Source organism: Aythya ferina (assembly GCF_964211825.1).
Source record: "Aythya ferina genome assembly, chromosome: 3".
NCBI classification, from domain to species: domain Eukaryota; kingdom Metazoa; phylum Chordata; class Aves; order Anseriformes; family Anatidae; genus Aythya; species Aythya ferina.
The window spans coordinates 7,776,419-7,798,266 of NC_140298.1; the positions used below are offsets into that span (position 1 = coordinate 7,776,419).

At 36.8% G+C, this 21,848-nt stretch overlaps 1 protein-coding gene across 1 annotated transcript in view; it reads left to right on the top strand.

Moving 5' to 3' along the window:
- The window catches only part of ESF1 (ESF1 nucleolar pre-rRNA processing protein homolog), a 30,527-nt gene extending 12,305 nt beyond the window's left edge, over window positions 1-18,222 (top strand). Inside the window, exons 9-14 of the mRNA XM_084516183.1 lie at window positions 1,538-1,699; window positions 9,347-9,468; window positions 11,133-11,223; window positions 15,688-15,761; window positions 16,497-16,643; window positions 17,227-18,222. Coding sequence (XP_084372309.1) covers window positions 1,538-1,699; window positions 9,347-9,468; window positions 11,133-11,223; window positions 15,688-15,761; window positions 16,497-16,643; window positions 17,227-17,523 — 893 coding nt within the window. The 3' untranslated portion in view covers window positions 17,524-18,222. The remainder of the gene's footprint in view (window positions 1-1,537; window positions 1,700-9,346; window positions 9,469-11,132; window positions 11,224-15,687; window positions 15,762-16,496; window positions 16,644-17,226) is intronic.
- Window positions 18,223-21,848: the final 3,626 nt, after the last annotated feature.

Genomic DNA, 21,848 nt, shown 5'->3' on the forward strand with positions numbered 1-21,848 from the left:
TCCTTCTGAAAAATTCATGTAACCTCTTGGAGTTGTTCAGCGGCTTAGAATTAAAGGATATCTCTGTGTGTGCTTGTGCAGGCTAGGACGTCCCTGCTCAGAAGTGGCTAGATGGGAACCCAGTCTGACTTCTATTTTATATACTTGTATTTTATATTCCTAATTTCATCTGCTTTTATGTTCTTTTCATTCACAGGCTAAGTTGTTTTTTCTCTTGATTGTATTTCTATTACAATGTAACTGTTAGTGTTTTGTTTTTGTTTTGGCCGTGTTTTTTATTCAAAAAGTCTTTAAAAAACATATTGGCAGGAAACATTACTGCCTTAATATCCATCAGAAAGTGGTTCCTCATGTTGTGCAACACAGTGTGATACTTGAAAGCTAGCAGCAAGGTTACTTGAACTCCAAACAAACTTCGAGAACATATTCAGTTAATTTTCCTTTCCTTTCTTGCAGCTGTTTTCAAAGTTCTTTATTTGCTTATAGAATGAAAAAGCTCTGAAGAGTTTTTTGAAGGCAATGTTAACATTTGTTTTAAAGCTATTGGTTTTGACAAAAGAAATTCAACTTGTATCAAAACTGGAAAGTGTGACAATGTGTCACCGCTTAAATTTCTCCTGGCAAAATTAGCAAATAATACAAATGAGTCACCCCTTCGTTACCCCATTTCAAGGGAGCATTTCTTAGCCAAAGGATCTCTTCAATTCCCATCCAGGATAGCTTTGCTTACCGTTTCTTATGACATCAGGAAGAAAAAAAAAGACAGTCACTTATTTTTTTTTCTTACTCTTAAGAGCTGAATGCATTTTTGCTTGCTGCATGAGCAGATGCTTTTGTCTTAGGAGTTCTCTGCTACTGATGAGGAAAGTGGAAAAGCAGCTGCAGTTAATTGAACAGTCAACATTTCCAATCCCAGCCAACAACAAGCATTTTAAGGTTATGGGATGAAAAAGAACAACAGTATCAGAAAAAGAAAAAAGGAGCCCCAAAGCTAGATTTCTACTGTTCAAGGAGCTGCAGCATCTTTAAAGCTTAAAAAGCCTGTTCTCTTTGAAATGCTTCTTGAAAGCTTATTGCAGGTCACATTGTAATTGTGTTTTCCTTAGCAAAAATAGCCAAAACTGCTTCCATCTTGCTTTTTATCTTTAGTGACACGTTGAATTAATAAAAAGGCTTGAGTAATTTGTTAAAATTTCAAGATGCTTTGCACAACTTTTTTTTTTAGGTTTAGGTTTTTTGATGTTATTACTGTGCTGCCAGGGACATTAGGGACTCCAGGAGTTGTAAAACGCAGTAAAGGATGCTGTGTTCTGTCAGTGGTTTCCTTTGTTGGACAAACTCTTTGCCTTTTCAGATATTTTTTTATTTTATTTTTTTGTGAAGCAGGGGAGTTCTAGAACTGGTTACTTTTTCTGGGAATAATATATGAAAATACTTTATTTTGTTATAAATGATTTAACGTTCCTTAGGTGTGTTCCTTGAATGTAAATGGATCACTTTGAGGTTGTCTTCCATAGCTTCTCTTTTGTCTTTCTAGGCGATGATGTAGATCATGAAATGGAAGATGATAAACCCAGGAAAAGCCAAAAAGATGATGAGGAACAAATTGCCAAGTACAGAGAACTTCTGCAAAGTATCCAAGAAAAAGAGAAAAAGCAAGAGGAAAAGGGTATAGAAATGGAGATTAAATGGGTTCCAGGTAGGCTTTAACTTTTTTCTTTTACAGACTTGGGCAGTGTGCAGTATTGGCCTGTTAATGGGGATACAATGTAAGGTGTCTGATTTATAGTAGTAGAAACTGACTTTTTTCCCATAAATTGAAATCCTAGTGGAATACAATGGAGGAAATGGAAGAAATAATGACTGAACTCAGTTCCTCAGCTGTAAGATTCTCTGTGTAGCTTATTTACTTGCCAGTTTTTCTTGTGCTTGCTTTTTCATTCATCGCTTTATAGATTTTACTTGAGTAGAATTCATGTTTGCAATAGAATCATAAAACATACCTACACTTCTAAAAATGAAACAATATGATTTGGAAACGTAGCATGAAATTGAAGGAGAGTGGTTTTAAAATCTTGCTCGCTTAATGCGAAAGGTTTGGGGGAACAGAAAAGGGAGAAGTCTGATCTTCCAGTGAGACAGCTCTGTGGGAAGGAAAGCTACCAGGAAAGCAAGCTTAGGGGATACTTAGTGATGTATAGATAACTTTACCATATAGAGTCCCAGCAGATCTCTTCTTGAGAAAGAAGAAAACTTTCTGAAAACTATTGTCTGTTCTTTTCCTTTGGAATGAAAATGCATTGAGACACTTAGGTTTTGTTTATGAGCGTGCTCCTTCCATGAGAAGTAATGAGCCAGTTGAACAAGACACTACATCCAAAAAAGGGATGGTTTCTTCTGTAGCCTTTTTTCCTTCATCCTGGCCCCAAGCTCATTCTGACAGCATGTAGCAGCCCTAGAACTTGATAGATTTATTTGCAAGTTAGTTTAATTTGCTAAAATGGCAGAGCTGCTCTGGAAAAAAAGGAAGTGAATCTATACTGCTGAGTTAAAGAGTCCAGCGTTTGGTGAAGGCTCAGGGGGTTGAATGATGTGGTCCAAAGACTATGAAAGTGTAACATGCCCCTTCTAGGGGCAGCAGTTGTTGTATTGGCTCAGTACACGTAGGACTGCAGTCTATACAAGAACACGATCTGATCTGTTACTGTACATACAAGACCAGAGCCGTGCTAGAACTCATCCCCATCCCAACTGATGTGTTAATTCCATCTCAAAGTGCATATCTGACTTGCACTATTGTTACTTTGAATTCACGTGGGTGACTTGTGTTGAGTATGTATGCTCCCTTTTAATATCTTGTTCTGGTGTGGGCCAACTCATTGAAATCAAAGATACAACGTGCGTTATGGGACAAGTGCTTACTGACAAGGCTGTAGGGATGTTTTACTTCATCTGTCCACAGTGTGTCAGTATTTGCATTTATGGAGTTGCTTGGTTAGTATCTTTTTTGATTGTATCACTGAGCATTCAAGGCAGCTGGGTTTTCATACATAGGTAAACTGAAGTTTTTTATTTTTATTTATTTTTTAAGATGGTGCTGAAGTTAGGGATCTAGAGCAAACCATCCATTGCAGGAAATGAAAAGAGACTGCAGGAAACTTAGTGGCATGGGAAGAGCAACAAGTTTGCTGAAGGGTGTAGTTTCATCAGCTGCACCTTGCATGTTGCAAGAAAATTTGTACCGATGTTTGGGAACGTAGTACAGATGGAATCAAATTCCCCAATAGAGTGGCTCCCTCGTTTCTTTTTTAGTGAACTGGACTTAGAAAATTGACATTGTTCCGTGTCTCATCTAGTCCAACCCCTTCATTATCGCACCTTGTGGAACTCCTAGGACTCCTCCTACACTTTCCTCTCCCTAGAAGAAGGGATGGAGAGGAGTGGTGGTAACACCCAGCATTCCTCATCCTTCCTGTTATTCTGTCAGGCTACATGCTTTGTAAAATCAAAACAGGCAGCAAAGATACATCCTGGTAGATACGGCCTTGTTTAGAGTCAGTAGGATGCCTGGGAGCTGTTTCAGATGGGTTTGTATCATGATGGATTAAGCACACGTGTGTGCACGATGAAGCTTACGTTAGGAATTCACAGTGTTTGATGTCAATTTTGCAACTTTGATTTTAAAGCATGTATTAGCTTTTTCTTCATTTCTTCCTCTTGTATTATACTCTGGAGTATTTTCCAAGATCAGAGGTTCTGGATGTCGTGGAAGCATTCGCTTGCCTTTTTAAGTGAAATTCCAAAAACTATGGGTAAAACTGATGGTGCTGGCTGTATTCTGAGGGCTAATAGCTAGTAATGGTATTTTGACTGACCTCATGAAGGTTAGTAGTTTGTTTCATTATTTCGTATTACAAGAGCATTCAGGCTTTGGAAACCTGAATTGAGTTTGTGATATTGTTACTCAGCTCCCTTGCCTACCAACTCTTGAGTTTGTCAGTCTGCTTTTAAAATCCTATTCATGTCCTAACTCCCCTTTTTTATTTTTTTCATTAAGTGGATGGCTTCTTTCTGAAATAAGCCTTAAAAGCAAAGAAGAGTGTCTTCACTTTGTTTACTGTTCTAATATGTGGCAACGTGTAGCCTTTGTAGACTTCAGACAGCATTTGGAGAGAAGGTCCTGCACACCTGAAAGGGGGTGGCTCAGAGTGAAATGCAGTTGCTGCATCATTTATAGCTCTGGCAAATACACACAACTGAGGCTACGATTTCTTATGGGAGAGAAGTATGTTAGTTATTACCCTTTCCTTGAACTAATGTGCGTATTGAAATTCTCAAAGAACTAATTATGTTCCATTTGGAGTGTTCTGGGCATTTAAAAATCGTTTGTTATCATCTCTTAAGACTCCTTAGGTCTTTTAGAACCAACTTTCATCTTGAAATGCTTTTATTATCAAACTCTGCCTCAATCTGATGGACTTACTGCAAGGTCATTTTCCTGCCCAAATATTTAATATAGAGAGAACTACAACAGTTAAATCCACGACTTTCCTCAATTGAAAGGCAGATCTGAATTAATTTAAAAATTTGAGTTTTGGCACAAATATTTACACATGGTTATAGAAAGCATACTTTGTGAATGATTCAGTTATTCTTGAATCATAATAGTTTTAATAAACCACAGTGCCAGCAAAAACAAATTAGATGTAGTTCCAACTTTCTTTGGTCTGTTTCTTTTAGGCACAAAATCAATGTTATATTTAAGCATCCATCTGTTTTCTTAATCATAGCCGATCTGAGCAACAATTACTATGCATTCTTATCCAGCTCCCCAAACTCTCCTTAGAAGGTGAAGAGGGAGAAGACCACAATCGCTGTTCTTGATGCTATTCGGCCAGTTTCTCATACAGCTTTTTTATTGGACTTAAATTCTTCCTTTGGGAAGAATGAGATGTAAATATGTAGCTGAGCTTTAAGGAAACCTTGAAATTTGTTTTCATCAGAAGTAGACCAGCAGGCAGTCAGATCCCTTATAAGTGCATGGTGGACCCCAACGGTATGTTGTTATAGATTATGTGGGGCAAGAAAATGACAGAATTGAATCAAAATCTGTCTCAATCTAGATTGCTGCTTCTGGTAGAGATAAAGAGATAAATGATAAGGAATTCTACCTCACGCAGCACAAAGAAGAGTGTGCTCAGTGCTGTGGTTCTTCACACTTGACATTTTAGCATCTAAGTGTTTTTTGGTGTGTGTTTGTTTTTTAAGGGAGTAGTGCTGTGTTAGGAAAACTGTCTTGACCCAAGATGTGTTATATTTGTGGCAAACAAATTGTAATGTTATCAGAGTCCTTCTGCTGGCCGTTCCTTTGATCTAACTGCAACAAGGTGTGTGTATCAGTTCTTTTGTTATTTTTTGGGGGGGGAGTAGGCGAGGTATTACATGTAAGTTCATCTTACTCATTTAGGTTTACTGAGAAGCATCTCTCTAGCTTTTAGTAACTGTGACAGTTGCAAGCAGTTAGATTGCCTAAAGTTTTTCATTGTTTAGAGAAGCAAAATTTCTGTTTCAGCCTTCTTCCCTCAGTAATGTGAGAAGCAGTACTTAAGCTGATAATGTTGTATGGGGTTTTTCACGCTTCTAATCCCCTAGTTCAAGTATGATTTGGTTGCATGCTAATATATATAAACTTTACACCTTCTTTTCATGGCCCTTATTTGTAAAAATTAAATATGACTAGTGATTCAGTTATTTAAAAATAGAAACGGGGAGGAGCAGGTAAAACTTAATTTAACTTTTTGTATGGCCAGTTAATAAGTCTACCTAAAGCAGATGACTTCTTTCCAGTTCTGCAATCAAGTTTTTTGACCACTTAAATACACTCTTATTCTCGGGAAGCGGTCTGGACAGTAGTTTGTAAGCCACTCTAATCTGTGGAGAAACTCTAAGGCCTTTCATGAGACTGCCAAATACCACAAGAAAGGGTTGTATTTTCCTCCAAGTCCTTCTGTGCCAGATGGATCAAATGATGCCATGTTCTAGGCGAATAAATCAGAAATCTTGTAACCTCCTCTGAGATTTTTTTTTTTTTTTAATTCCCCCCACCCCACACATATACCCTCCGTCTGGAGATGTGATATATATTTCTTAATCCAGTCTTTAGAGAGAATGTGCAATGTTGCTACCTGACCAGCAACTTTTTTTTTCCTCCAAAACCTACTGAAAAATAATCCCAAGTAATAGTAGTTCAGTTTCTAGGAAGCATTATGACTGCCCTTTCCTAGACTTCGGAGACAAAACCATGTATTGTTGGAAGTGACTAAATTACAGCCCTGGCTGTATGAGGGTTTCTTAGTGGCACATTTTTGGTGAACCTGTACAGCACACTTTCCTTTACTTTTTTTGTGGCTTTGTATTTGTTTGCTGGTTCAGTAACCAGTTTCTGTGGCGGCACTGGCTTGCCTCTTACTGTTAATTCTGGCTTCTTTCTAGCATATTAGAAGGCTGTTTTACGTGGTGTTTCTTTCTTCCTTCTTTTCTTCCTATAAAGCATGGCTTAATACATTTTTAGACCTTGTCCACACTTCGTGTTTCAGACATGCTGTAACTAGCTTTCTAGCCTTGGAATTATTTTTGGAGAGCAGGCAAGTGCAAGAAGAGAAATTAGTGTTTGCAGCTTGTTGGAAAAATGTTGTGCCTGCTTTTCTAGGGACAGGTAGGGCTGTCCATGAAGGCTGCCCATTTATTTATTTTTTGCCATTATGCCATCTGTTTTCAGTTCCTTCTTACTGAGAAGAGCTGGAAGGGTTGATGAGGAGCAGACAAAGGTCAAATGAGAAATCTGGGAGCTGGGAGAAAATACAGTCTGGGACACCTGGAGAGGTCCACATGACTTGAGCGATAAAGCTAGTATGAGAAATGGGAGATTAGAATTAGAGAGCTGGGCAGCAATGGAAGGGAAGGGATGCTCTTCAGCATCCCTGATGGTTAGAACAAGGAGGATTGGGGAAGAGATAGCAAGGGTCAGACCTGGAGGTAGGAAGAGTAGAAACATGATCCCTACATGTTCCGAGATCTGACAGTCATGTCCAAAAGGAGGATGTTAACTACTGAATATTGGACTCTTTTGTTAGGGAAGGCTTTCTTAAAAAAAAAAAAGCGTGTAGTAAATGAATGAAGGACTTGCAAGTAGGAGCAAATCCTTCATTGCTCGGGCTGCTACTTCTTTTCATGGAAGCGGATTCTGCCTTTTTGCCACTGAATTCTGCTTCAGTGTGTTGCAAGGCAAGTTGTTTAATCTCTTTCCATCATGAGGTTTTCTTTTTGTAGGTGCCCATCAAGGTCAGTGTTTATTCAGATTATAAAGGCAGCTGTAAAATGGGGACACTGTGGTTAGTGGATTCCTTTTTTAGGGTGACGTTTTTGCACTATTGAATACTGTAATGATGGATGTTGTAGAAAGCTCCATTCTGTTTCTAGAGTTCAATTATTTTTGGTAATTTGGCCATATGCTAGTATGTTCAGTAACTTATCTATACGTTGTACAGTGACACAAAATATTGAGGCGTGTTAATTATCTGTGTATCAAACAGGGTTAAGAGTGGGCAAAGGTAAAACGTGATCACACAATGAGAAGCTTTATCAATGCATATTGACAAGAGAGCTGTATTAAAGTTCAAGGCGTAATGGTGCAAATTCAGGTGCTCAGCCTCAACACAACGGCAGCTGGTATTGTTTCATTGGAGTTAATACAGCTTGAAATGGTACCTGGTGATACCAGAGGACGTTCTTTTAAATGTTTTTCTGTTGATTCAAGGCTGATCTCTTTCAAGCAGTCTATAATCTTTTAAATTAAGTCCCTTAATTTCCTTCCAATGGTAGCTTCTTTTTTTAAAAAACATTTGTAATTTACCCTAAACATTGAATCTGAATCTAGCTTTCCTGTCGTACAAGAGGTGTACTATTTCTTAATTTAGGGTAGCTTTAGTCATTAAAGCAGACTGGTACTATGTAGCTTTAAAAATAGTTTTGTGAAATAAAACTCTTATCTGTTAACAGGAAAACAGACTTCTTAGTTAAGAGCTATTAGGTAGATTGTGCAATGTATGCATAATACTCGATCAGGATTTCGTGGCATTACTTATTTCTGCTTTTGTGGATTAGAAAACATTTTGTTCTCTGTGAATTTACATACAAGAGAGAATGCTCTGTTTTTTATTTTTTGTATATAAAATAAAAAATAAAATTATTTTTTATTTTTTTAACAAGGTGCAATTTTCTATTTGAAGTGTCTTGGGCAAAATAAAAAGTAGGAAACAGCAATCCAAGTTGAGAAAGATCTTGCTTTTCTGCATGACTTAAGCAACTGAAAAATCCTAACCTTTGCAATTATGAATATGCTTCCCTCTACTCCTTTGTTAGTTGGAATTAAACCCAAGATACAGGTTTTCATATTTGTTTTGTTATCCTGAGGGGTACAACAGAATTAAGACTAGATTACTTGAAAACATCTTGCCTCGAATGACTTGGCACATATCACATTGTGATATTAGTACATAATGCAAGAAATTATTTGTTTTATTATTTCTGTTCTTCCATGCTTCCTAGCTGCAGATTTATTTTGACTTCAAACATGGTGAAAATAATTTTTTGCTCTCTTACAATGGTGGATGAAGATGATGAAGACACTGCAGCATTGCCTTAGTAAGGGAGCTACATAACAACTTTATTACGTCAGTGGGGCATACTGATATAGCAACAACCATCAAATATTTCTGGGTGAAACAGGAAACAGAGAGCACCAGCTACAGGTTCAAGCCAGCTGTGATATGGCCCTGTAGTGATTTAATATTTCACAAGCTTTGTCAGCTCAATCTTTGTTTTCCCGTGGGCAAAAAATGGGAATGACTGGACTGGATTTGAAGTGTTTTTGTGAAGCTTAACTAATAATAGTAAGGTACATTAAATTTAAGGGTGCTGTGTTATTACTGCATTATTATGTTACTCTCAGCCTTAAAGTGGTAGACTTCATAGACTGTGCAGTCTACTGTCTGAACAGGTGATGTTTTTGAGGAACAGTAAGGATGCTGGGAATAAAATATTGCGCACACAACCTCATCATCTCACTCCTGTATGAGTTGTTACTGGAAAGATGTTATATTTGGAAAAACACAACCTATAAACCAATCGTATTTATGGAGTTGTTGCTCCAAGCAATGCTTGTTCTCATTGACTTGTGGAAGGAAAAACTAGGTTTTTCCTTTGCAAAAGAAAAGCAGTTGGTTAAGGAAAAGTTCAAATTGATCCAATTTCTTTAACCTCCTATTTATTTATTTATTTTTACTAGGCCTCAAAGAAAATGCTGAAGAAATGGTCAAAAATAGGTTGGAAGGAAAGGATAACCTAACTCCATGGCAAAAATACCTAGAGAAGAAGAAAGAAAAAAGAAACCTTAAAAAGAAGAGAAAGGTAACGTCTGCTCTGAGTTGCAAAAGGAGATGCTCCTTCCTTTTCTTAAGTTGCTGTTCTAGTTTTAGATAAATGGGGGGGTACTTTTGTTTTATGGCAGGAGTGCAGTATTGTTTTATGGCTCAAATGTGCAGTGGTTGCTCATTTGGAAAGTCTTAATTCTAATCAGATCTACAGAGCTAAAGGACGTTCAGGCTAATACTGAGCATATATTATGTTCTTACAAAAAAAGTCATTTATCTGTTTGTTCTTTTTTAAGTTGTGCATCTTCTGAATGCATTAGGAAGGGTCTTTTTGCTATGGTATGCTTTTGGTGCAAAGTTGGAATGCATGATTGAATGCTGTATGAATGCGGAATGAATGCTGTAGTTTTGAACTGTACAGACTCTTGTCAGAGCTGTAGCAGCCAAGAACTAATAGCTATGAAGAATCATTCAACTTTCAAACTACAAAAGCAAATCTAGTAAATTTTTTGTTGTATGGATAGCAAAGTTGTTCTATAAAAATGCAAAGATTGCTGTTGCTTCATTTTCCCCCACACAGAAGGTAATTGTGAAGTAACTGACTCCTGTGGCAGAGATGTGCAGGAATAGCCAGATAAATGAAACTCTTGCTTGTATACTAAGGAAAAAAACATGCAGTATATAGAATCTAGCTTCTGTATAATCGTAATTACTTTGCATACAGTTCATGTTGCAGAATAACGTTTATAAGTGTAACCCATAACTAGAGGTATCCTGTCCATTCTAGTTCAGGCTTAGCTGGCATTTCATGAATAACTTCTTTAATCATACAGAAGATGAGTGCTCTGAACTAAATTGCACTGTTAGGTAGTAGAGCAACTTTTGATAGTGTAATATTCTTGTTTGGCCTGATAAATTAGGTCAAGGAGCGAGGTGTATCACTGAATTCTTCCAGTAACAGAAATTGCTGTTCTAAATCCAAATTTGACCCTTCTGATTTTTTGAAGCATAAAATGAAGCCCTTTACTCAAGCTTTTCCCCATGGTAGAGTCCTTGTGGAACATAAGGACACACCAGTCCCATGATGCCATGTCAGATGTATGTTGTGGGGTTTTTTTGCATGCTATATTCTGTCTGTCAGAAGCAGTGTCTGGCAAAGAGCACGTGAATAGAGCAAGTAACATTTTCCTAGAGTACCATAGTGGTTTTTGATTCTCTGACTTCCTGGGTAGGAAGAGTTTTCGCTTCAAGAACACGACGAGTTGTGTTTTGTTTTTTAATTGCACTTTTGAAGTAGCAAAGAACAGAATAGTACGCTACTTGATGTAGTAAGGATTTAATTTTTTTCTGGGTAGGAGTTAAGAGCAATCAGGTAACAATTATGTACCTAGAACTACAGCTTATGCACATATTTGCTGGTATGATTCGCTACTGCATTGCTGTCTGTGATAAGCTTATAGAGTTCCTTGGAAAATGTAAGTTGCCCTTCTTTAGGTAAAAACAAAAGCTTGCAATCTGTAATACAGGTTTTAAATAGATTGTTCTTAACTAGCAATTTCTAGTGAGTTCTAGTTTCATGATGGTTCAGCATGTAATGCTTTGGTTTTCACATTCGTAGTTTCTGACAGAAGGAACATTTAATTCCAGTGAAACTTTTGTAGTTTATATGTTGGTTGAAATAATGTTTCTGCTTTGTTACAGGCTACTGCTGAGAAAGAAATGAGTGAAGATGAAATTCCATCTGATGTTGATCTCAATGATCCATATTTTGCTGAAGAGCTTGGGAAAACAGGTGAGTCAAAATAAGTGTGCTCTTTCTTTAAATAACGAGCTTTAGAAACAAAGGCTAGTGTAAATGCAGAGATGGCATGTTCAGAATGGAAAAAACTGTGTGTCACTTGCCTATAATTGCAGGCAGGATTCCTGATAAAATGATGCATACTGTAATATACGTAATGGCAATGCAAATTTTCTCCCAGCTGTAATCAGAAACTGTCACTTAGCCAACTACTGGGGATGGCTGTTGAGAACAAGCAAACAGTCTACTCCCCTAAAAATTCTGGAGGGAAAAAAGTCTTGGTTGCCTTGGAAGCCTTTTTCCAGACAGATTATATGGTCCCTTTGATGGTTGGGTCAGTTATATAAATGACAGAAACATCTGATATGTTATTAAATAAATAAATAAATAAATCTGTCTCTCATAAGAAAGTAATGTTGTTTTCTCTCAGTCTGATGCATGTTTTTACTTGTGTACTCTGGCTGCGTAGCAAACCAAACGGTGAAATAATAAACTGGATACCTCTATGACTTTTTTTTATTTGTGGATAGCTTAAAGAGTTATCTACAGTATGAAAATATATTAATTATTTCTCTGAGAATAAATCTTTAGTATACGTAGCCTTTCTTGATAGAAAATGGAGAACTGTTCAAGCTTTCAGAATTATAATGATCTAATGCTAAACAGATAGCAGACTTTCCATATGTGTTTTAATCTAGGAATTTGGTTTGGCATTATTATATGGGCACAAAGACAATAGTAAGATGTTTTGAAGTGTAATATTTTGGGAGTTAACTTGTCCAGTTCAGATTTTTGGGATGCTGCTTTCACAAGTTTTTGGTCTGGTGTTGAAGTTAGCTTTTGCTGTGACGACAAATTTATTTGAAGTATGACTTTGGTGGCTAAAATTTTAAGGTGAGGATAATCAAGAAGTGCAAGTTGAAGGCTCTGGAGAGCCAAAGCCTAGGAGTGATTCATACGGTCGCATATTAAGAGGGCAAGGGGATGAGGTGTTAGCAACAGAATTACAAATACCACAACCCAAAACTATACTACTTCTAATTTGACATCAAACACCATAGGCTTATGTCCTGATGGTTAGAAGCTTGTGTTAGGAGAAAGTAAATAATTCAAAAACAAAAGCTGGACTTTTCTTAATGTACTTATGTGAATGTCTTAATAATCTGAAGTACAAAACAGTGAGTTGTATTCATGTTTCATAGAAAGTATCAGCTTAATTTAAGGAAGGCGTAATGCAGTGCTGTTTTCTGCCAGACTTCTGTGATGAGTGGTGTGTAGGCTACTTTTCAGAACTCGTTGGAAGGATGCTATTTCTTCCAATACTCTTTCTGTTTTTTTTTTTTTTTTTTTTAATAGCAAGACTATGTGGCTATTCTCATACCAATATTTGATGTTTCAATGTTGTATGCAAGATCTCGGAAGATGTTTTTCTGCATCATGTAAGACGTTGCTTGTGTTGTGGAGGGACTCAGGGAATGACTGTGTATTGATGATTGAGCCTTCTCATCCATAAGAAAGAGAATAGGTTTTACTCTGCTTGGAGCCCTTGGGGATATCAGAACAGACATAAAGGTTGTGCAAGTGAAACTTCAGTCTGCAAGATTACTGATAATCTATTGAGAAAGAGGAGAAAAACATAACGTGGCTAACTCTGGAGAAGTTTCAAAGGGAGAGTAGTGGTTGACTACAAGCCAGCTGACATTTTATTGTTACACAGCTCAACTTTGTCAGGCTTTACCCAAGTTTGCTAAGAATGGCCTCTGTAAAATATCTGGGATTCTTTTTAAGCACAGCTTGCTTACCTGATTGAGGAAAATGAGTTAAAGCCTAGTTCAGAGAAGATTTTATCGGCAACAGTTTCATAACTAGGATACAATCATTCAACTTAATGCTGTCCGTAACTTTACATAAGCCTTCCACAATTCCCCTGAAAGATGGAATTTGCTCCCTTAAACTGCCTGTCATATGATACTAAATTATACTGGAGAAGTGTATGACATAACATATTACAGACTCAGGTGAACCAGAGCAAAAAACGAGGATGTAGTAGTGCTGTTAGTGTTTTGCAGTGGTGTATTTGCTCCCACACTGGTTTGACTTCTTGATTGTAAATGTTCAAGGGTTTTGCATTATTTCATTTTTGATGAGGTGGGGTAGTTTAAAGGAAGCAAGACTATAAGAAGGTATTAGACAAAGAGCCTCAGTTTTTCGTATTATGTTTAAGCACCAGTGCTAGGAAAGGAAGACTGGAAGTTATGTAAAGTCTACTCAAGTGTGTTTGGCAGGTTTCTCTTAGTTCTGTGAAGTACTGTAAGTATATGAACCTTGATGTCCGTATTTCAGAAGCTCATTTCTGGTTTGGTATTGTTAAGGGAAATAAAAAGCACTTGTCACTTCTGATTTATATGAATACACGTATTGTTGAAAAAAGTGTTGTAAATCTGTCAATTGGCTCAGCCAATTTCAGTCTCAGTGTGTCTGTTTCTGTGGGCTCACCTGAAACTAAATGGTATTTTTCTTGTTTCAGCCTAAGCTGGGGAAGGGAATAGCTGAACGGTGTAATTGCTTATTAACATGATAGTTTCCAACTCAGGATATTGTGTGATGTATGTGCAGAAGAAGATGGGGATGGACTTCCAGAGTGTATGTGGGTAGATGGACTATGTCAGGACTATCATAAAAAGAAAGAAAATGGCACATCTGTGACTTACGAAACCCAACTGTTTTCACTGCGATGCAGTAGTTTTAGTGCTGAGAGAGACTGCAGCTCTAGCTGCATAAGATCGCAGCAAGAAATTAATGGATTTTAGTTTTTATTCTACCTCCTTCCTCTGTGCAAAAAAGCTTAGTTTGATACTGTCTCCTGATTTCAGCCCGGTCTGCGGCATCATGAGTCTTTGAAGCCTTAAGCGTAAGCTATCCTCGCTTTAGTGGTTCTTCACACAGTAAAAGATGGGGGAAGATATTTTGAGGGCACTTCTTAGAGATGTAGGTGGAAAGGCTATAAGAGACTTAGATTTAACTTTCAGAATAATTGTCATCAGTTTGCACATCTGGTGCTCTGTTTACTTTGCTCTAGTTTAGTCAGTTCTGGAAAGATAGAGAAGACTTGCAAGTTGTTGAAACCTTACATAAGACAGGTATTTCTTCCCTTCATACATTAAAATAAATTGTTTAAGTTAGGTAACAATATTGTATCTGAGTCTGATTTTCCTGCATACTTTTTGGAACTGCTAGAACAACAATTCAGCTTGTGAGCTAATGACACTGCATCTGGATAGTTAACTTTTTTTGGTGGTAGTAGTTTCTTCCAGAAATCCATTTCGAGCTTGGAATCTATTTAGAAATAGTCAAGAGAGTAGTCAAGGGAGGAAAAAATGTTCTTCAAGAAATGCATCCTGTTCCAGAGTATACTTAGTGATACAACTTGACATTTTTCTGGCATGATTGTATTTCTAGTCTGACTACAAATCTGGCTTAACAAAATGGAGCCAAAATCTTCCTTAAAAGTACCCCCAGTAGACTGTAATAAATTGCCTGGGAATGAAATTCCAAGCTCAAAGGTCAGAGTATGTGTTTCAGGTCAAAACCTTCCTCTTTTCCTGCTCCTTCTTGATCCAGTTCTATGGGTGTTCCAAAGAGAATACATTTAATTTCATAGGGTTCATGAAAACAGACCTGTTCATAAACATTACTTTTGACTCATGCTTTATGCTGTTACTACTCATGTTGTCTCTAATTAGCACTATGCATATAACATTAAGGGTAAGAGTAAGAAAGCTTTATTTGAAGAATATTCAGTCTGAACAGTCAATCATATTTTTATCCCCGTGGATGAAAATAGGTCTTCTTTACCCTAATGCTTAACGGCAAGATATGATGTTTTAGGCTTACAAATAAATTCTAAAAATGTGTTTTTTGTTTGACTGATGTTTTAACTTACTCAGCTGGCAGGCTTGTATTCTGGATACAGAGAAGAGGTGCACATTTGCTTTTTATTCTAAAGTATTTATTACATTCTCTAAGTAGAAAGAATGAACAATTTGAAAACTGTAGTATACCTATAGAGTTGGACTTGATGATCCTTAAGGGTCCCTTCCAACTCAGGATATTCTATGATTCTATGATTCAGTTAGACTTAGGAGTCTAAAATAATTTCGATTTAAAATAGTGTGGGAGTGGAGTTGCTATGCTTGCCTGCACTGTTGTGATCCTCTCTACTGCTCTCTAAAAAAAAAAAATAGAGTAGAATCTATTTAAATATTGTTTCCTCTATGAACTATGCAAATATTCAGTAGATTTTTATTGCTTTAAGTCTAGCTAATTTTTCATTGGTTTTCGGCATAATGTTGAAGAAAGAAAGAAAATGAGGTGTACTTTAAGGTCCTGTTGATAGGTAAATTATGGTCTCATGCAAAAACTTGAATAAATGTATGCATGGCCTATTTTTGCACTTAGGTTCAAAGAAGAAGGCAGAGTCAGCTGAAAGTGACCATGAAGATGAAGATGAAGCTGAAGTTGAAAAGCAGAAGGTAAAGTGGCTTAAAACATTGAGAATTACAGATGTTTCATTGCCTGAATTCTGCAAATACTTGGAGATGTGCTTGTGAGTGGACTATTAAGTCCCTTAGGATAACAATAGAATAAAGCTGTATAATTTGACTAGTGAGAGCTTTTGGAATAAATCACCAAAGGAAATCGGTAGTTGGCCCCGAAGATTATACCAGGATATCTTTACGGAAAACTGTAGTTGAACACCAGATCAACAGAGTTTAGTAACCCTAAAATGTAAATGGGCATGGAAAGAACGCTGGATGGTTAATTTCTAGCTTTAAAGCTGTCTCAGCATGTTTGTCCTATTGGCTTGTAACCTTCAAGACTGAATCGTTTGCTATTGCTTATTTGTTTTTTTTATTCATTCTCAGAATTTATTACCTTTATGAAGTTTGTGAATGTCTATTATTTTGTGATTTAAATACCCATAAAAAATGATACTTGTTCTTTTGATGTTAGGGTATACAGTTCTCAAATTACGTTATTAGTACATATTAGAAAGTTGAAATGTGTATCTGCAGTTTTTAAAAAAAATAATAATTTGCATTATTTACATATTTTGAGGTGCAATAATGTTATGCTTGATATAATACTGTTTTAACAACCGTATTTCAACTTGTGTATAGAATCATAGACTTCACTAACATAGTTGCTGTATTTTTTTCATAGAAAACTCTATTTCATTGTGTACATCAACTCTTATTTTCTAACAGGCTGAAATGGCTCTACTTATGATGGATGATGAAGACGATGGCAGAAAGCATTTTAATTATAAGCAGATTGTAGAACAGCAGAACTTGAGCAAGAAGAAAAAGAAACTCTTAATGAAAAAGAAAGAGTTATTAGAAGATGACTTCCAGGTAATGGTGTATGCTTGATTTTTGAAGATTAACTAGAATAACTTAGATGCTAATTGTTGGTATCAGTTCTTTTTGGGATAAACTTAGTGGTTCCGTATCCTTCTCCCTTGCTTCTAGGTGAAGGAGAAGCAGCTCTATCTACCTTTTTTAGGGTTTTACAGGCTGTTATAGAAAACAAACAAAAATATCTTGACATGAGGTTGAAGGGGAGGGTACATTCTAACTTTGTGTGAGGTAACAGGGCAATACATAAGACCTTCTACAACTCAATGAGTAAATACTCACAGGTACATTTTGATCTAATAATTTTCCACCGTGTCTTTGATTCTGGTCAATTGTTCTCGACTGTAGACTCTTCCTTGTTTTGCTGATTGACGCTTATACAGAATTTGTACAAGTATTCACTCACCTGGTTTACCAATATGATCTTCTGGTACTCTATACTCACTGAAAACTTGCAACCTGAGCAGTTCCTGGCATGATGAACCATTTCATATGCTCAATAAGCAGCTCATATTGTATTTAGAAACATTGCTATTATGGGTAAAGGTTACTTAAAATATTTTTTTTTTTTCTGCTTCAGGTCAATGTTGCTGACACGAGGTTCCAAGCAATGTTTACTTCCCCCTTATTTAATGTGGATCCTTCAGATCCAAATTTCAAGAAGACAAAAGCAGTAGAAAAGATCTTAGAAGAGAAAGCTCGCCGAAGAGAACAAGAGCAGCAAGGTCTTAAGGAGACAAACAAGGAGCACGAGAGCAAGATGGCAAAGAAAGAGGTTGCAAAGAAATCTACAGATCCTGCTTTATCAATGCTAATAAAGTCAGTCAAAACCAAAACGGAACAGTTTCAGGCAAGAAAAAAGCAGAAAATTAAATAACTGAACTTCATTTATACTCAGACTTCGCTTTTGTTGATGTTCTTCTGACAACATCTGTTGACGTTTCTACAGTTTGGTCTAATTCCTGTTCACCTAAAATTTCCAGAAAGATCATTTAACTTCAGTGACAGTTCTGAAGTAATTAGAATAACGATAACCCTTTCTTTTTGCCCCCAAAATGGTTTTGCTCTGTTGTTGGAAAAACTACACCTTGAAAACCTAGGGAATTAATGGTTTCAGATCTATTTGCTTCATATCATGCAGTCTCTGAACAGAAGTGTTGATGATGACTACAAAAAGTAGCCATAGTTATGGTTATATTAAAACAAAACAAAACAAAAACACTTCTGCAGAGGGTTTAGAGCTGAGACTGAGTCTTAATGTTTTTAATTCTGCAGAAGTCTATAAATACCTGATTTAGAAAGGTAGTAATATAACTAAACACTGAAGAAATTTTGTATACAGGTCTATTGTATACGTTTAATTGTTTACATATATGCTACCTAATTAATTTCTACTCCAAATAATTGAAGAGTTCATGGATTTTATAAGGACTAATTAATGGGAAAAATTGCTATTTAGAAGAATTTCTTTAATATATATTAGAAATAGACATTTAAAACTTGCCCAAATGAGTTTTTGGGCACTTAGCTCTGTTTTCTTTTTCTATGCCTAAATAAAACTGTGTTTAAAATTAAACTTTCTCTTCCTAATTTTGCATTCCCATTAATGTAGTTCCTCTTTAAATACTGTGAGACTTGGTATGTGTGGGTTTTTTTGTTTGTTTGTTTTTGTTTGTTTGTTTTTTTAAGTCAATTTTAGAAACCCTGCTGTTGGTCCTTGTTGCTATCGGTGTCAGTGATGAAGATGTCAACAGTGCAGGGAAGCTAAATACAGGAAGTAGAAAATACTGTTTTTTCCTAGTCCTTTCAATTAACTGTCCTATCAATTAATTAGTCTTAAGGTGTTTTTTGAAGTGTTTGCTATATCAATTGTAGTAGAAATACAATATTGTACCAAAAAAGACTGAGAATATTAGAATCATGGAGCTGATAGGTAATTCATAATCATGAAGAAGTACGGTTACTTTTTAAGTCGTCATTAATTTGAACAAAGCACTGTTAAAGCAGAGGTTAGAAACTTCAGATACTCAGAACTAGTGCTTACATAAATATGCCTTGATAAGTGAAGGAGATTAGAGTCAGATTTAGCAGAGGAGGCTGTATACCTAATAGCAAAAATGGACAAAATTCGGTAAGAGACAGAATATGCAAGTACACATGGAGATACAAAGTACTCTTGGGAAAAAAAAAAAGGTATTGATGTGCCTGAAGAATGCTTGCAAACCTAGAACATTAAAAGTGTTGTTCACCTGGTTACAGAGAACATCTTCGCATTCACTTTTGAATAGCTAACATAAAAAAGCTAAGGAAATAATACAATATCTTTTGTGCATAACTTTGATCCAGCTTCTGTGACTTCTTGGCCTTTCAAGCAAGATGACAGGACCCATCAAGCGCATTTGGTAGTTTGGAACTGACAGAGTGTAATGGAGAGCAAAGAAAACCTATCCTGCTGGAAACAGTGAGAAGCTTCTGAGCATTCTACAGCAGAGAAGAGCGTAATAATATTCAGGAAGATTTAAGTTCACAAAGAAAAGGGAAGAAAGATACTTTGGGAAACAGAATTTTCCACTAAGGGAAGTGTTTTGGCATCTCGATCAAAGAGTCAGTGGTTACTCTTCTAAGAAAACGTGTCATACAGAAGTGATACAAGTGTACGCATATGCATCTGGTAGTGTGGATAAGGAAACAAGCTTCTGTCATAGAAGACTGTATTCATTTTGCAGTTAAATTTACAGTGGTCATGTCTCATTTTGAATTCATTGCAATTCATTACCCCTGTTGGTATACACCAAAAACAAGAAAAAAGGATGGTTTTGACCATCTCATCCTTTAAGAACATTAAAATAGCACCTCGGAGTTCTAAACTGAACTTTAAACTATGATGGTCTTTTCAGTAAGTGGCATGTAACCAGCAACAGTGATGATTAGCATTACAAAATGGGGCTGTTAAAGTGAGACAAGACTCACTTTTCTAGTAACTTAGGCAGGTTTGGTATAAAGTAGCTTGTCTCCAAGTTGGCAGCCATTAGAGCTCACACTAGTGTTTAAGCCAGACACTTAAAGATCTAGTATGAGCGGAAATAAAAAATAATAAAAAAAAAAAGGTGATTTATTTGAAAACTGAGGAAGATCAGACATCCAAAGATGAAGAGCCACGTATGTTTTCTATTTTTCCTTCCTTCTAGAAATTAAACGTGTTATTTCCAATTTATAGCAATAGTTGGCTTTTTGTTCTTTTCTTACTTTGGTAGTGTCCAAAGATAACAGTAAGTTGTGTTGTGACATTTAAAAACCAAAGCAGATGAAACACTAGTGTCTCTAAAAATAGTCTTATGAAATTGTTACGTGTATTTAAAACTACCAGAGTAATTAGTTTGTTTTTCACTTGTTATAAATCAGGAGTTGAATTCCTGTACCTTAGTTTTCTACCTATGGTAAGAACAACAAAAGTAGTAGCTCTGGCAAAGTAGTTTTCATTAGTCATTTTCATAAAATACTTTGAGAAGATAAATTTCTTGCATTTAAAAGGCTGCAACTTAACACACGCAGGACCATTCTGTAAAAAGCAAGAAAAGTTGTCAGAAAAGCCTGTTGTATTGTTTATCTTTTCTGTACTTGATGTAGTGTTACAAATGGGAATATTTTTGTCTGGGCTCTGAATTCAATCTCGATAAATGTCACTTAAGGTCATTATTGCTTTATATCCTCTTCATTAGCATATGAGTAATGTGTACTCAGGACTGTTCCAGCTTTGTGTTTCAGCCTTGTGAGACTGTGCAAGTTTTAAACAACTTTGTTTCTAGCCTCCAGTGACTGCACTGGCAAACCTTGTTCCTGTCCCATTCTTGAAGAGACGCATCATCCAAAGGCTCTGGTTGCCACATCTTCCCGGGCAAATGCTCCTGGGCTGTGTCCCACACACTCTGTGGCGCTGCACAGCTTCATGGCTTTGCACTGCAGTTCTACCCATTGCACTCAGTCCTTCCTCTGTTTCTGGGGCAAGGGAGAGGGGAAGGACAATTGAGGCAAATACGGTTTGTATTGACTTCTGACAGCATGAGTCAAAGATTGACTTTTTAAGTCTAAGCTATAACAGAAAAACTATTGCGGTCTGCAGCGTGTGTGGCTGAACCACTGCTCGAGTGAGTTGGTGGTTTGTTCATGGAAAATGGAAGTTTTAACAGAACTGGTTACCAAAATGACTAAGAATAGCAAAGTGACTGTTTCAGGATGGCTGTGATTTCCATGGGTTAAAATCATGCAACTAAGATTGATTTTATGAGGAGTACAAAATTCCTAAGCGTAAGCTTTTTACCTTCCTCATTTACCCAATTTACCCATTTGCTTTTCTCCTTAGGTTAATGCCAGGGCAACCAAAGAATGGACTGGGAGCGTGAGCTGCCCCAAGAACTGGTGCCTTGCTCTCGAGCAGGATTTTTTTGCTGGGTAGCACAGCCCGAGCTGTCGGTCTCTTTCCTTAAAGAATTCTATAGAAGTGAAAACTGAGCAGGACCAACAACCAGCAGGGAGAGAGCCTAGGAAGATGTGAGGTGATGAATTAGGTGTCTGGTTTTGCCCAGGGGTAGCTCTGCAGGGTGTCCTGACAGCTGGAGGTGGGAAAGAAGGTCAGTAAGGTCAGTAATTACCAAACCAACTATGAGTTGGGCTTTTTTTTTTTTTTTTTTTCCCTGTCCCAAATACGTAGTTGTTGATGAGAAGCTTCCATGTCTGTTCAACGGCTTGCAGGTTAAAGGTAAAATATTCCTCATTTGGTGGATTTTAGAGTTCTATGACGGTAAAAAAAAAAAAAAAAAAAAAAAAGACATGAATGCTTAGGAACCAAAGCCATGTCACAGAGAAAACCAAGTGTGGAGCTAGTGAAATCAGCTATGGCATTTGGTTTTGGTTATTGCAAATGCATTCTTTTCTTTGAGCTGTGGTCTGACAGGAAAATGCCATGCAGGGAAGCATTTATGCTATATTTTGGTGTCCAAATGCTCATCTTTTCCAAAATATCTGTTTTGTTACACTTTTTAATTTCATTTTAATTTCATTTTGTCCTAATGGAACAACAACAACAACAAAGAGCAGTACCAGATAGAGTGATTCAGAAGAAGCATAAACTTATTAGTAAATTTAAAGCTACCTGGCTTTCTTGAGAGGCCAAAGACGTACATTTGGCACCAAAACTTGTTGCTT